Raw genomic sequence first — 15,739 nt, 5'->3', positions numbered from 1 at the left:
GACCTCAATTGGATAGACCTACAACCAATCAGAGCTACAGAGTAAGTGACGTATGTTGAGCGACGCATAGTTGTCAACAGAACTCTTCTTAGCGACCATCGGGGCCAGCTGATAAATCAAACTTTTGCCGAATCCCGTAGGAAGGACGGCAAAGACATCTTTCCCATCGACAAATGCCTTGATCGCGGTCCTCTGTTCCTTTTTTAAAATGAATGCGCTGTCGATATCTTCCATAACGGACGCGATGGCGGAATCTACACATCTCAGTTCTTCAACAGCCATCATTGTTGTAAACTAATTGACCTTTCGCAAAGACCCGCCCCCCTTAGTTACTGTTGCTTTGTCCGACAAGCCGTGGCGCTGTCATGCCACACACAGTGGAAAATACATCGCCGAGCAAAGAGGAAACCGACAACACATCGACAGACGAGACAGAGCAGGTTACTTATGATATTAAACAAAGTCCCAGCTTTCAAACTGTGTAGTTATTAAAAAAATTCAAACAATAAAAACCGTTTTGTGGCTCTTTAATGGGTTGTGACCATGATCGTGACAGATTGCTGTAGCGCCTCAGCTCAAGAAAGAGGATCGTGAACCGATCATCTCTTCCTACTAGTCCATTTATAGCATCAAATAAACATGAATGAACATGAGAATGAATGTTGTTTCAAACGCGGAAAGACGTCAATATGCAAAATTTTTCAGGTTTAACTCCACCGAGGTTAATCTTCTAACTCCTGACTGCTTTGTCGGACAAAATGGCGGATGCGGCGTTCTGATTGGTTAGATCGCTTGTCGATCAAACTCCCCAAGCGCTCTTTGATGACGTGGCTGATTTTTAATTGATTATTAATATTTTATATATATATATATATATATATATATATATATATATATATATATATATATATATATATATATATATATAAGCTATATTATATATTATTAACATTCGTTTTTATAAAATTATTATTTAATTATTATTAGATTATTTAATAAGAATGATTATTCATAATAACTATTAATAATAATATAATAATGCTATTATTGAAATGATTCATGTTATATTTATTTTACTGTGAAAATTAAGCATTTTTATACTGGTTGGCTGAGAGTTTAGATAGGGGTTCCTGGGTCAGAAAAGGTTGACCATCCCTATACAAGAATGACTGTGTATTCTTTTATCTAATCTGTGTGTTTGTAGGTGAGAGACATTGCCCTGCACATGGAAATGTTCTCTGTTCAGAATGGACTCCTCACACCAACGCTGAAAGCAAAGAGAACTGAGCTGAGAAGCCACTTCAGAGAGCAGATTGACCAGCTCTATGCCAAAATCAAAATGTGAACAACTAAGAGACAAATAGACCCCATCTACACCAAAAGTGACTGAATTTGAACACCCCTAAACATGAACGCTTGCAATGTGTTGACGATTATGAAAGAGGTACTGCAGTTCTGACGTGTTGTTGCATCACTCACATGGTGAGAGAGAAGGACCATTGTGGCTGTTGATGCTCTTTGGCTCACTAAAGCTTAATTGAAGTACTTCTGTAATTTCTACCACTTGGAGGTGCCACTGTCTCTCAAAAGAGGTGAAGTACAGCCCCACCAGCGAAACACATACCAGACATTTCATGAGCCCTGCTATTCATCTTGAAAACTGGAAGTGAACCACCCCAATGCCTTAGGCCAGTTAATGCCTTGAGTCTAATAATCTGAACAGACACGCAAGATCATTTAAAACAAAATGACAGGCTGATACTCGTATGGCAAAATTATAAAAATTATCATTTAAAATTATAGTGCTTTCCAATAAACTTATGTAAATGGACATTTAACAATGTTTACTATTTAAATGTATGGTCTTTATTGTAAGTCACAGTGCTTTTATGATAAACCGTGTGTTTGACACAGATTCATATTTCCATATCTGAATAAATGAGTTCCACTGAAATTACTGACAGTAGAATGACATCAAACTGGTTCTTGCCGATACTCAGATTCCACTAACAGTCCTTTGAAATCTCGATCCATCTCAAATGTGCCTCTCTCCTGGAGATTAAAGCTTGTATATAGGTTATCTATTTATGTATGTATATCTTTAATGTATTCTGGTTCATGTAAATTGTGCAAAGGTTTATTTGTAGCATGTGGGTGTTGAAGACAGAAATAAATTGATGGCATTTGACTTTTAATAGTGTTTAGGTTTGTTCATTCATTAACTTAGTTCCTATTCTTTAATTCTGATACTGACCTCAGTACCTGTATTTAGAAAATATGAGATCATTGGGAATTATTCATCAAACACCAGTATATTATTATATTACATCTATTTGCAGGTGTTTGTTGTAATATAATTATTAAAGCACAACTACATTTCATGTTCGAAGAGTGGGAATGATTTTAGGGGCCATTTACACAACACTTTTCAACTAAAATGAAAAACGCATTTTGGCCGTTCATTTACTCGACAGCGTTAATAATATCAATCAATATTAAGCATTGTAGATTCTTTTTTTTTTTTTTTTTTATCTAAAAATGAAAATGACGGGTAATTGATTATGACGGAATTTTTACTATCCTCTCTATCAAAATGACGGACAGTGCAAAAGTCTAATGCGACCTGATATGAATTCAAGGAAACATGATATATTAACACTGTACTTTTGAAAAGACAAACAATACTTGAATCGTAAATATTTTCTTTAAAAAAATCTTTCATTGGTGCTATTTTATATTACACAAATAATGTGCGGGGAAAGATCCCATGGTAACAATATAAAGTGTACCATAAAGGACTACTCTATGGCCTGATACTAAGAGTCCAAGGCAAATGGCTAATTACTTTCACAAATGAAACTGAAAAGCCAATAAGGCATATGGTTGAATGAATGGATGGATGAGAAACTCCTTTTTAGTTTACATTTCTGTTGTCACTTACTCTTACCTGTGCTTAAGGTGATTGATACACCTGAACAAACTTTCTAAATGCAAACACCCTTCTTGTAATTCAAGAAACTGGTTTCACTGGCAGTGTCCTACACACTACTATGTAGATACTGGAAGCAGTTTTTCGCAACCTATAGAAATATTAAAAATGGTAATAAGAGCCAACAAACACCCCACCATATTGTTCTTCGGACAGACATCTCGGTAGCACTTTATTTTACAGTACGTGTACTTTCCTGGTACATATATAGTAATTATGATGTACGTACAGGTAAAAGTGTGGTAACACAAGGTACTTACCTGATATGTACATGGAAACTAATAAGAAACACTGCTGTACTTTCCAATGGTACAACTATGTTGTACTCACGGACAAGTGTGGACACGCATAACGAACACTTACTTGCATGTGTGCATGTTAACAACAGTACAAAACAGAGGCTTACCAAATAGTGTTTTCTTACTGATGCCATTTAAAAAACAATAAATAAAGTAATTGTTTTGCTGCACTATGTATGTATGTACATTATTTAGTGTTTTATGCACTGTTAATTCTAAATTACTACTTAATATGTTTAAGCTTATTATTACAAAGGTTAAAGAGCTGGTAATTCATATGTAATGTTTATGGGTGCACTTTATTTTACAGTCCTATTTCCATGTACTTACTATGAACGTACTAGTGAATATACCAAATAGTTAATGTGTAAGTTACACCTGTGGCCGGTTGCATAAACTTAGCCTCTAAGTTAAGACTGTGACTTAAGATCTAGTTTGACCAACTATCACTTAGTTAGGGCTAATCAGTCTTACTTTTCTGATTAGACTGATTTACCTTTTTATGTAACTGACTTTACAAAGTTAGTACCAGTCTTGAAGAAAAAAATAGATGACTTTAGTTTTAAGACTACTAAAAAAGGTACCACTGGTAAGAGCTGGTAATTCATATGTAATGATTATGTACAAGGATGCACTTTATTTTACAGTCCTATTTCCATGTACTTACTCTGAATGTATAGTGAATATACCAGTTAGTTAAAGGTGCCCTAGAACTTTTTTTTAAAAAGATGTAATATAAGTCTAAGGTGTCCCCTGAATGTGTCTGTGAAGTTTCAGCTCAAAATACCCCATAGATTTTTTTTAATAAATTTTTTTAACTGCCTATTTTGGGGCATAATTACAAACGAGCCGATTTCAGGTTGCGGCCCCTTTAAATCGCGCGCTCTCCGCCCCCTCCCGAGCTCTCGACTCTATCACAGCATAAACAAAGTTTACACAGCTAATATAACCCTCAAAATGGATCTTTACAAAGTGTTCGTCATGCATACTGAATGCATGCGTCGGATTGTGTGAGTATTGTATTTATTTGGGTGTTTTTGATATTGAATGAGTTTGAGGCTATGCTCTGTGGCTAACTGGTTAACATTACACACTGTTGGAGAGATTTATAAAGAATGAAGTTGTGTTTATGCATTATACAGACTGCAAGTGTTTAATAATGAAAATAACGACAGCTCTTGTCTCCGTGAATACAGTAAGAAACGATGGTAACTTTAACCACATTTAACAGTACATTAGCAACATGCTAACGAAACATTTAGAAAGACAGTTTACAAATATCACTAAAATATCATGTTATCATGGATCATGTCAGTTATTATTGCTCCATCTGCCATTTTTCGCTGTTTTCCTTGCTTGCTTACCTAGTCTGATTCAGCTGTGCACATCCAGACGTTCTGCCCTTGTGTAATACTAACTGCCCTTGTGTTATGCCTCAATCATGGGCTGGCATATGCAAATATTGGGGGCGTACACACGTTACGTTACGTAACAGTCTGTGTTATGTTGAGATTCGCCTGTTTTCCGGAGGTCTTTTAAACAAATGAGATTTATATAAGGAGGAGGAAACAATGGAGTTTGAAACTCACTGTATGTCTTTTCCATGTACTGAACTCTTTAACTATGCCAATATAAATTCAATTTTTAATTCTAGGGCACCTTTAATGTGTAAGTTACACCTGGTAAGAGCGGGTAATTCCTATGTAATGATTATGTACAAGGGTGCACTTTATTTTACAGTCCAATATACATGTACTTACAATGCATGTACTAGTGAATATGCCAGTTAGTTAATGTGTAAGTTTTTGTCCGTAATTACTATGTAGTTACCATGTACATACCGTTAGTAAGTACAGTAATGTGTCTGTTAGTTACCATATACGGACACTATAAGTAAGCACCTGTTATTACCCAACACTTGTCTATAGGTACAAAGTAATTGCCATGTATGTACCACTGGAAAGTACAGCAGTGTTTTTATTAGTTTCCATGTACATACATGTCAGGTAAGTACCTTGTGTTACCACTCTTTTACCTGTATGTACAACATAATTACTACATATGTACCAGGAAAGTACACGTACTGTAAAATAAAGTGCTACCGACATCTCTATAGTTTCCAACAATCGGTTGATTAATATAACATTTTAAAATGTTTTCAAAAATGCCAGCTCAATAATAAATCATTTTGAAACATTGGTAACACCACCTCTCAGGATCTCAATGAAATACATTGACCAATCATCCAGTGCACTACAGAGCTGTTTAATTACACACAGAAAAAGCATACATTCATACATTAGAAAATAAACATACACGATGCATGCATGAATTCTACATGAGTGTTGTTGTTTTTTTTTCAGGTGACTGATGCTACATGCATGTGCTTATGTTCAGAATCATACTGAATGATACAATCCAGGTTATATTCTAATGAAGTAGTATAGGATGTATAGCACTATGGTAGTATAGGATGTTGACCATTACCACAAAAAGTGTGATGACATTTATGCACTTACAGTGATGGTATTGACAGTTGTTTGGCCTGCAGACTTCAACTTTGAGACCAAAATGTACACATTTTTCTGTGACAGAGGACCAGATGTCACTGATACTGTCCACAGCTTAACCTGATTTAACAAAGTGTGTCTATAAATAATGCATTTATCGTGTCTCCGTGGAAAATTACACATGGCATTTCAGATGTTTTATCAACATCTGTTAACATAGTTCACTGAGAAGCACCTGGAATAGTTCTGATTGTTGTTCTTTGTTTTTCACATTTAAATAGGCACACTGGTTTCCCTTTGATTAAGAGGAATCTCGGATCTCACCATCCATTGCTTTAACTGATTTAACACCCACCTATGATTCCCATTTAGTCAAACTAGTGCAATAACATATTAAAGTTTATCAAGTTTATCCCAACATGACTTTCCACTAGTAATTGTTTTTTTTATTATTATTATTATATTTTGATTAGAAAACCAGAGGCAAGAGGCAAGTGATTAGCATAATGGTATATGGTCACAAGAGGGGATAAAAGTGAGCATCTACTTTCATAAACAACACATTAAATGCCAATAATACATTTACAATCACAGTCCTGAGACAGGGAAATCCCAAATTGGGCATGTCCAGCTAATGCTTATAGTAAATAAGTGGATTTAAAAAAAAAAAATTCCTCTGAAAAGTTTCCTTGTGAAATGAGGGTCTTTTAAACTAAACCCCTAAATCTATATCCTACACCTGAGACATTTACAGAGAAAAGCTGGAGAAGCTCTAAAAGTTCCCTTGTACCTTTAACCAGTGAAGTACATCTCTTTGGTGAGCATTGAGACAATGCAGGGGATTTGTTTCTTAGAATCAAAGCCAGGCATATTGGAGGTCGACTCAAAATCGAACGCCACTTTATGGTTGACTCTAGTCATGATCTGCATGAGCTCTAGTTGGTTGCCATATTTTGCTATCATTTCACAAAGAGACTGAATGAACCATGAACCGGTCATAGTGTTTCTCCAGGAGTAGTAACCTGGAAGAGGAAAGAAATTCATTAGGAAACATTACAAATTATCTTCATTTAGAGGCTTTTCTAAATAAATACTGATATATGCCTACTTGAGATTCGATTAACCAGCATATTATGCAATTAATTATATTAGAATTTCTAAATAAAGGGTTAGTTCACCCAAAAATGAAAATTCTGTCATTAATTACTCACCCTCATGTCGTTCCACACCCGTAAGACCTTCGTTCATCTTCGGAACACAAATGAAGATATTTTTGATAAAATCTGATGGCTCAGTGAGGCCTCCATTGCCAGCAAGATAATTAACACTTTCAGATGCCCAGAAAGCTACTAAAGACGTATTTAAAACAGTTCATGTGACTACAGTGGTTCAACCTTAAGAAGCTACGAGAATACTTTTTGTGCGCCAAAAAACCCCAAAATAATGACTTTATTCAACAATATCTAGTGATGAGCGATTTCAAAACACTGCTTCATGAAGCTTCGAAGCTTTACGAATCTTTTGTTTCGAATCAGTGGTTCGGAGCATGTATCAAACTGCCAAAGTCACGCCCCCAGTGGTGAACCATTGAAATTTTGAAATACTCATCACGTAACGGAGCCTCGTTTACTGAAATCACGTGACTTTGACAATCCGAACCACTGATTCGAAACAAAAGATTTGAAAAGCTTCATAAAGCAGTGTTTTGAAATCGCCCATCACTAGATATTGTCATAAAGTCGTTTTTTTGGCGTTTTTTGGCGCACAAAAAGTATTCTCATCGCTTCATTACATTAAGGTTGAACCACTGTAGTCACATGAATTTTTTTTTTTTTTTTTAAATGTCTTTAGTAGCTTTCTGGGCATTAAAAGTGTTAATTATCTTGCTGGCAATGCAGGCCTCACTGAGCCATCGGATTTTAAGAAAAATATCTTAATTTGTGTTCTGAAGATGAACAAAGGTATTACGGGTGTGGAACGACATGAGGGTGAGTAATTAATGACAGAATTTTCATTTTTGGGTGAATTAACACTTTAACTGAGAGCCCTAAAAATAATAAGAAATACTATTATTAGTTTTCATGTGTGCATGTGCAACTGTAGGCAAGAAAACTCTTATAAGATCACCAAGACTGCATTTATTTAACAAAAATACAGAATATTGTGCAAATATTACAATTTAAAATTACTGTTTTATATGTTAAACTGCATGCCATCTGATTTAAAGCTTATTTTCAGCAGCAATTACTACAGCATTCAATGCCACATAATGCTTCAGAAATCATTCTAATATGCTGATTTGGTAGTGAACATACATTTTGTTTGTGAATATTTTATCTGATACTCAGATGAAATGTTTGTGTGCTTTGTGTGTCTGCACCTGGTACAGTAGAGTACGCATAGAGGAAGTCTGCCTCCACAGGGATCCTCACTGGACCATCTGAGATGTTATGGCTGTCAGGCTCCACACCAGGATCCAGCTCTGTACCTCTACAAGCCTAGATAATCAAGAATGGAATGCCAGCTCATTATAAACATCAACCCAGAACACACACACAAGATGACAGCAGAGATTCAGGATGTACCTGTATGAAGAAAAGTTTAGGCTTTCCCACTAGTGATGGGCAGCGGTCTCCTCTGAACAGGCTAGTTAAGGTCTTTAATTCCACAGAAGTATCAGTGCCAAAAAACACCCCCTCATCTCCATGACTGAGCATCACACACACAAATGAAGCACAGCGACTGTGGTCGTCATGGGCAACTGTGAGAGAACAACAAACAGCCGTGTTACAATTGGTTACAATTAAAATTGTTTTTAAAAAAACAGTATCAAATAACATAACATTTGGGTATCTGCAGCTGATTCAAGTTAATGTGAAATTTAAACAGAGTTGAGAGACAGAATATAAGAATTCATTTAAGGTTTGTGCAGACTGAGTGTAATATAAAAACATCATACCTGCTGTTAAAACCTGTTTAATCTGTGCTACTGTCTGGTCATTGTAAACTCTCACAGTATATCCAAGCTTTCGAAAAACATTCATTACGTTTCCTGCATCTACATCAGTGCCATTGCGTTGGTTCATGCCTGTAGGAGGTGAAGAACAGGTAACCATCACTATTACATTTAGCAGATAAAAATAAAATCACTTAAAAAGGTTTAAAGGGATAGTTCACCCAAAAATGAAAATTTGATGTTTATCTGCTTACCCCCAGCGCATCCAAGATGTAGGTGACTTTGTTTCTTCAGTAGAACACAAATTATGATTTTTAACTGCAACTGTTGCCGTCTGTCAGTCTTATAATGGGAGTGGATGGGAACACAATCTATAAGAGTCAAATAAACATTCACAGACAAATCCAAATTAAACCCTGTGGCTCGTGACGGCACATTGATGTCCTAAGACACGAAACGATCGGTTTGTGCGAGAAACCGAACAGTATTTATATATTTTTTTTACCTCTAATACACCACTATGTACAACTGCGTTCATCACTCGGTTAGTAAGGTCTGATCGTGCTCTGACAGCGACAGTGATGTCTCGCGCATATACTTCAATGAGTGCTAGACATCACTGCCGCTGTCAGAGCACGATCAGACCTTACTAACCGAGTGATGAACGCAGTTGGACATAGTGGTGTATTAGAGGTAAAACATTATATAAATACTGTTTGGTTTCTCGCACAAACCGATCGTTTCATGTCTTGGGACATCAATGTGTCGTCACGAGCCGCAGGGTTTAATTTGGATTTGTCTAAGCAAGTTTTATTGACTCTTATAGATTGTGTTCCCATTCACTCGCATTATCTGACTGACAGACGGCAACGGTTGTAGTTAAAAATCATCATTTGTGTTCTACTGAAGAAATAAAGTCACCTACATCTTGGATGCGCTGGGGGTAAGCAGATGAACATCAAATTTTCATTTTTGGGTGGACTATCCCTTTAAGACTAGAGATGCACAATATATTCATAACATATTGATTATTGATATTAGTGAATCACAGTATGGCCACCATAATTCCGCTGTTGGCCAGAAACCTCGTATCTCCATTTTTTGTCCTTTTTAAAAAAAAAATAAAAATAAATATTAAATCATTAGTACTGGTCACCCTTTATGTCTGTCTGTGGATTTTGCTAATATCTAACCAATGAAAAGTATTAAAAAGAGCTTGTGACTAAACCTTGTAACTTCACTGAATCCTCAACTGTCAGTAAAAGCTAGCATAACTCCACCACTCGTAGTTTCCATAGGGATTTTATAATATATTTATATATATTTTTAAATAAAACGGTTAGTTCCTGTCCTTGATTCTGACTGGTCAATAGCTGTGTTTTATTCACTATAAAAAAAAAGTGATACACAGAACCGTTGGGTCACTACACAACACCCCTAGTAACCACTCTTCGCAACGTAAACTGTTTGTTCTCAGTTGATATTGTTCATTGAAGCTTACTGTATTATGTAGAAGAGTGTTGTGAGAAAGAGATCGAGTGAGTGAGTTAGTATTTTCCTTCTAATCTACATGTAATTGAGAGCATTCTGAATGACTGCTTATGGGTGTGTTATCAACATGTCAATTTATTATAAGCAACACAAGATTTTAACAGCCAATGACATTTACAGCTGGAGAGAAATTTTTATATTAAGAAAATAATAATAGTTATAATAGCCCCACTAACTTAAAAATTATTTCTACTCGAAATCGTTTTTTGAAATATAAACATTTAAATGGTGGCTGTCAATTTGAATCTGACAGATTTGTTCAAACATTATAAGGGCTATCGAAGGATATTAAAAATTATAATTAATATGTAATATGGTGCATATACTTAGCTAAATGCGCCTCTCTAGAGTTAATTTTTTCTAGCTGACTAACGAGTTTATGGTCACCGAATATGTTTGTTCTGAGGTAAATGTGACGTTACGTGACATTGTTAACGTCTTTCCGCGGTTGAAACACTGATTGAGCGATTATACAAGACATGATACGGATTTTGGTAAGTTGTACTTTATCTTTCAACATATCTGCAGATGTTCATTCATGTTTATTTCGTGCTGTAACTGGTATTAAAGCGCAGGAGAGGATCAGTTCACTGCGCTTCAGGTTGCCACTTCTCTTGAACTGAGCTGCGCTACAGCGATCTGTCACGCCACATTAAAGAGCGCCAAAACGGTATTTATGCTTATTTACTTCGTAGTAAAATGGGCAGAATTTGAAATATGAAACGTTGTTTCATGTCAAAAGCAACAAAGTACAAAGCTTATTGCGGTTTATGGGATAGTTACGTATTCTCACACTTTTTTAAGTAGGTATATGGAAATCCTTGACCTTTCCTAGTGGGAATATGGCGTATACCTGCGTATCACGTAGACTACACCACTGGTTAAGGGTTTTCCCGTGACTGACAGTGCTAGTCAAAGCATTTGTCAGTTGCGTCTTGTTCCGTGTTCACAACAATTCAGTCTTTTCAATGTAAAAGTCTTCGATACTGACTGACACACTCATAAAAACAGTCTTTGCCACCATCTAATGATGTAATGATGTAACTTCTGTTGCTGTTCACGGTCAGGGACTATTTTTTCAGGCGGAAGAAAAGCTTTTAGTGAAAGTTTACTTGATGAAAATTGCATTGATACATATTTTTGGCTTTAATATTTGTATTGTGTGGTAACCGTTTTATAAAAGCAATAAGGTAATAAGGCTTATTACCTATTGGTGTAATGACACCTATTTGCCACCTGTTTGCCACCTGATGTCACCTGTTGGAGTTTGGGTTCCTTGCCGCTGTCGCCTTTGGCTTGCTTAGTTGGGGACACTTGATATTTGATATTCAACAGTATTCTTGACATTTATTCAACAGTGCTTTTGATCTGCCTGCATTGACACTATTCTTTAAGAGCTGCTGTGCAGCCAAATTATATACCAGTTATCACTGTAAAGCTGGTTTGACACAATCTGCATTGTAAAAAGCGCTATATAAATAAAGGTGACTTGACTTGACTATTACTTACATAAGCCATGAACCAAGCCAACCATCTACAAGGTGAATCACAACACTACAAACTTTGATTTGAAGCAAAAGTTCTTGAAAAACGGACAAAAAGATAAAGGGATAAGACTGACAATGACTTAACGGTTTTAGTGAGGGGAAAGAACTACAATCCCATGAATCACTGCGAACAGCATAATTTAATTAAAAATGACAGAAATATAAAACACATTGTATAAAAACAATATATTTAACGTTTATTGCAAAATATGCATATTATATATATAATTTTTAATGTAATTATGATGTTTGCAATGATTCATGGGATTGTAGTTATTTTCCCTCACTAAAACCGTTAAGTCATTGTCAGCATAGTCATTATATGCATATTTTGCAATAAACAAATATATTGTTTTTATACCATGTGTTTTATATTTCTCTGTCATTTTTTATTTAATTATGCGGTATTTTGAGAGCGATTACGTCATTTGCAGTGCTTCATGGGAGTAGGCAGAGCTAAAGAGTTATTTTGGAGCATTTTGGGGTTTTTTTTGACTCTCTGATTGGTGGGTAATTTTCTGTACAGCATCATGGGTAATGTATTTTTCACCAGGAATTCCACGGTTGATGGTGGACAGCTTCAGCAAAAGCAAATACCGTGGATTAACAACCTCATAGCTTTTTACTTCTGAACCCCTACTGTTACACTCTATTGTGATTTAAGTGCTGCACACAGTTTGGACCCTCTCTGCTTGCTTGCAATACAAGGGTAAATAAAGAACTGGTTCTTTGACTTTGAGTAAGTATAGCGCTTTCTTTACTCAAGAAACACTCTCTATATAAAGGCTAATGTTTTATATACTTGAGAAACAGAGAAGAGTATACCATTTGTCATTGAGACATAGCCAGTACTGTCTTAAATAGCCTGTGCATAGCACTTTGTCTTTAATAACACAAGATTTTGGCCAAATGACAGAAAAAAGTGCCCACATAGCTAAAGTTAACTTTATAACCTGTAAGTTGATGAAAACAAATGTTGCTGCTCCTAACTCCATTTGAGCTTGATTCTGGTAAAATGGTAAAAATATGACATGTGCAAGTGTTTGACCACATATAAAGCCACAATATCTACTTTGACAGTAGTGTTTAATTGTGTAAAAAATATGGTATTTTTTCCTTTTCCTGAAAAGTAGTGTTTTTGGAGGTACAAGGTTTATGAAAAAGTATGAAAGTATTTAAGACAGATATTCATTTGGGGTTCTTGTAAGGATTACACTTACATATTTTTATTACATGTATATTAGCCTACATGTACATATTTAATTAATTTATTATTATTTTATTTATTTATTTATATTGTTTACTGTATGTATAGGCCATAACATTAATAAATCATCTTCATCTGTATCATCAGTCATAGTTTTAATATAAAAATTAAAGAACTAAATTTGTTCACCGTTCCGTTCATAAGGAACAAAGATGAAAAGATAAATGCATTTCAACAATGATCTGAGTTTGATGAGCATTCAAATTGACAACTTTCATAAAAACAAGACGAATGACACCTTCAACAGCACAAAACAAGTGTTACCTGTACTGCGATCAAAGTTTTTGTTGTTGATGATGATGCAGTGCCCAATGTTGGGGTAGTTTAGGCTGTATCTGAAGTGTGACTGAGGCATAGCATCCACCTGCATGGGCTGCAGTCCAGATGCCCCATCAGAACCAGCACTGGACAAACAGATTACATGCATGAATAATTTAGATTAAAGTTTACTGCAGTTAATATAAATGTTCATAGAAATGAATGGATTTAACATAATAATAATAATAATAATAAATTAATAATACACATTAATACATCTCTTCACGTTATTAAGCCTAAATGCTAAAATAAACCAGCAGAATCAAACCATTTAAACACTATGGCAACCAAAAAAGCAAGTGTTAGAGAAATCAATACTGTTTTTGAACTGTCAATCACTTCTGAAAGCTGCATAGAAACAGTAGTCATGATCATCTTACACTGTTGTATCCCCGCGCCGCGCGTCCACGCAGTCTCCGTTCATCTCCAAACGTTTAACGATCACTCTTAAAGATAAATAAAAAAGGTTTCTTCTTCACCAGGAAAAGCTGTTATAAGTGTAACTGGTCTCTCAGCAGACAGATCACTGCACTGTCTTGCCGGATGTAATTTCTTTGTTGTCTCTTGACTCGCACGGCCAGCCAATGGGAAGCTGCAAAGAAAAAATAGAAATAAGGCGTGGGATTGTGTACTTTATTAACAATTTACACATGCAAATCAACTAGGAAGCAAGGTCAAATACATTAACATAATGGCTGTGTCAAAACCAAGCGAGCTGTCTTCCTTGACAGCGTTTTGAGTAAACGTGCACGTTGACAAAGTGCCAAACAACGCGATCAAGGTGTGAATGTTTTAAGACACAGCTTTTGTAAAGAAGGTCAAGTTCCGCTTGCCCTACTAATGCACAAAAAACAAAAATACATTTGAGAAATAATATATTATGGCAAAGAATGATTGCCTATTAAATTAACTACTCTAGTGCACAAGTATTTTAATGGAATGCAGTGAGTCTATTCAATATATGTAATAATAATAATACAATTATCCATCCGTATGCATGGCGTTTCTTTGTCTGCTTTTGTGCGTGTAAACGGATTACAAGTAAAGACTAACAAAAACACAACGCCTAAAACTTTACTTTTGGGAAACAATATAGTAGATGCTTACCAAATATCGGAGAATGCCCTGTAATTGACAGCTTATAATGAACAAAATTCCGACGACAAAGCGGTTACTCCGCATCCAGGAAGTGTGCTTATGCTTCACCTCTATCTCTACGGGATTGGTGGAACTACACTACCGCGAAGCCCTTGCGCTTGGCTATTGCGCTACAATATCGCCCTCTGCTGGATAGATGGCTTCTATACACACACATTCTGCCACATGAACAGGAGCCTCTGAGGTAAGAGCCAGCTCAGTTACACATTTAGGCCTTTATCAGTTATGTCCTAAAATATAGTCTTGCTATACTACGTATTGGAGTTTAAGGCCAATAGTATAATGCTCATAACTTGGAAATAAATAATTTAATTATAACACTAATTCTAAACATTATCTATCTTGCTAGCTTTTCTACTTTTTTAGCTCCAACCTTGATGAAATTAGGGTTTGATTAGGGTTGGAGCAAAACCCTGCAGGAAAGTGAATGTTAAGCTCAAAATCCCTGTCTTATACCCCTGCCATTTGTTTAGCCTTGGTTATTTTGGGGGAAAAAAATCATTCCTGCACAGTGTACATTGCATTGTGGTTGTGGTTCTGCGTTTTGTGATTGAAAGAGCATGCCAGTGGGAGCGTATGCGCAAAACTGTTCTGTTAATATCTACAGTGGGTACGGAAAGTATTCAGACCCCCTTAAATTTTTCACTCTTTGTTATATTGCAGCCATTTGCTAAAATCATTTAAGTTCCTTTGTTTTTCCTCATTAATGTACACACAGCACCCCATATTGACAGAAAAACACAGAATTGTTGACATTTTTGAAGATTTTTAAAAAAAGAAAAACTGAAATATCACATGGTCCTAAGTATTCAGACCCTTTGCTCAGTATTTAGTAGAAGCACCCTTTTGATCTAATACAGCCATGAGTCTTTTTGGGAAAGATGCAACAAGTTTTTCACACCTGGATTTGGGGATCCTCTGCCATTCCTCCTTGCAGATCCTCTCCAGTTCTGTCAGGTTGGATGGTAAACGTTGGTGGACAGCCATTTTTAGGTCTCTTCAGAGATGCTCAATTAGGTTTAAGTCAGGGCTTTGGCTGGGCCATTCAAGAACAGTCACGGAGTTGTTGTGAAGCCACTCCTTTGTTATTTTAGCTGTGTGCTTAGGGTCATTGTCTTGTTGGAAGGTAAACCTTCGGCCCAGT

General features: G+C 35.9%; 2 protein-coding genes across 4 annotated transcripts in view; one reads left to right on the top strand and one right to left on the bottom strand.

Annotated features, from left to right (window-relative positions):
* Positions 1–2,195, top strand: part of acsl1a (acyl-CoA synthetase long chain family member 1a) — a 38,076-nt gene extending 35,881 nt beyond the window's left edge. For all 3 annotated transcript variants that reach the window (XM_048197466.1, XM_048197467.1, XM_048197468.1), the window contains exon 21: positions 1,205–2,195. In XM_048197466.1, coding sequence (XP_048053423.1) covers positions 1,205–1,345 — 141 coding nt within the window. In that variant the 3' untranslated portion in view covers positions 1,346–2,195. The remainder of the gene's footprint in view (positions 1–1,204) is intronic.
* Positions 2,196–5,532: 3,337 nt separating this feature from the next.
* On the bottom strand, positions 5,533–14,698 carry casp3a (caspase 3, apoptosis-related cysteine peptidase a). Its single transcript, XM_048197464.1, has 7 exons — positions 14,545–14,698; positions 13,818–14,029; positions 13,384–13,523; positions 8,758–8,886; positions 8,384–8,559; positions 8,179–8,296; positions 5,533–6,820 (listed from the first exon to the last, which is right to left on the bottom strand). Exons 2-7 carry the CDS (start codon positions 13,859–13,861, stop codon positions 6,591–6,593), a joined length of 837 nt encoding a protein of 278 aa, XP_048053421.1. The 5' UTR covers positions 13,862–14,029; positions 14,545–14,698; the 3' UTR covers positions 5,533–6,590.
* Between the last annotated feature and the right edge of the window lie 1,041 nt (positions 14,699–15,739).

This window comes from Megalobrama amblycephala, linkage group LG7 (assembly GCF_018812025.1).
Source record: "Megalobrama amblycephala isolate DHTTF-2021 linkage group LG7, ASM1881202v1, whole genome shotgun sequence".
Taxonomy (NCBI): domain Eukaryota; kingdom Metazoa; phylum Chordata; class Actinopteri; order Cypriniformes; family Xenocyprididae; genus Megalobrama; species Megalobrama amblycephala.
Note: the sequence above shows the minus strand (reverse complement) of the source record. Positions and strands in the feature narration are given on the sequence as shown.

Coding starts and splice junctions, on each gene's coding strand:
- casp3a (XM_048197464.1), bottom strand. CDS start 13,861: ATGAACGGAGACTGCGTGGACGCGCGGCGCGGGGATACAACAGT. Junction 13,524..13,817: donor CGGCGCGGGGATACAACAGT/GTAAGATGATCA, acceptor CTGTTTGTCCAG/TGCTGGTTCTGATGGGGCAT. Junction 8,887..13,383: donor AAACTTTGATCGCAGTACAG/GTAACACTTGTT, acceptor CACCTCCTACAG/GCATGAACCAACGCAATGGC.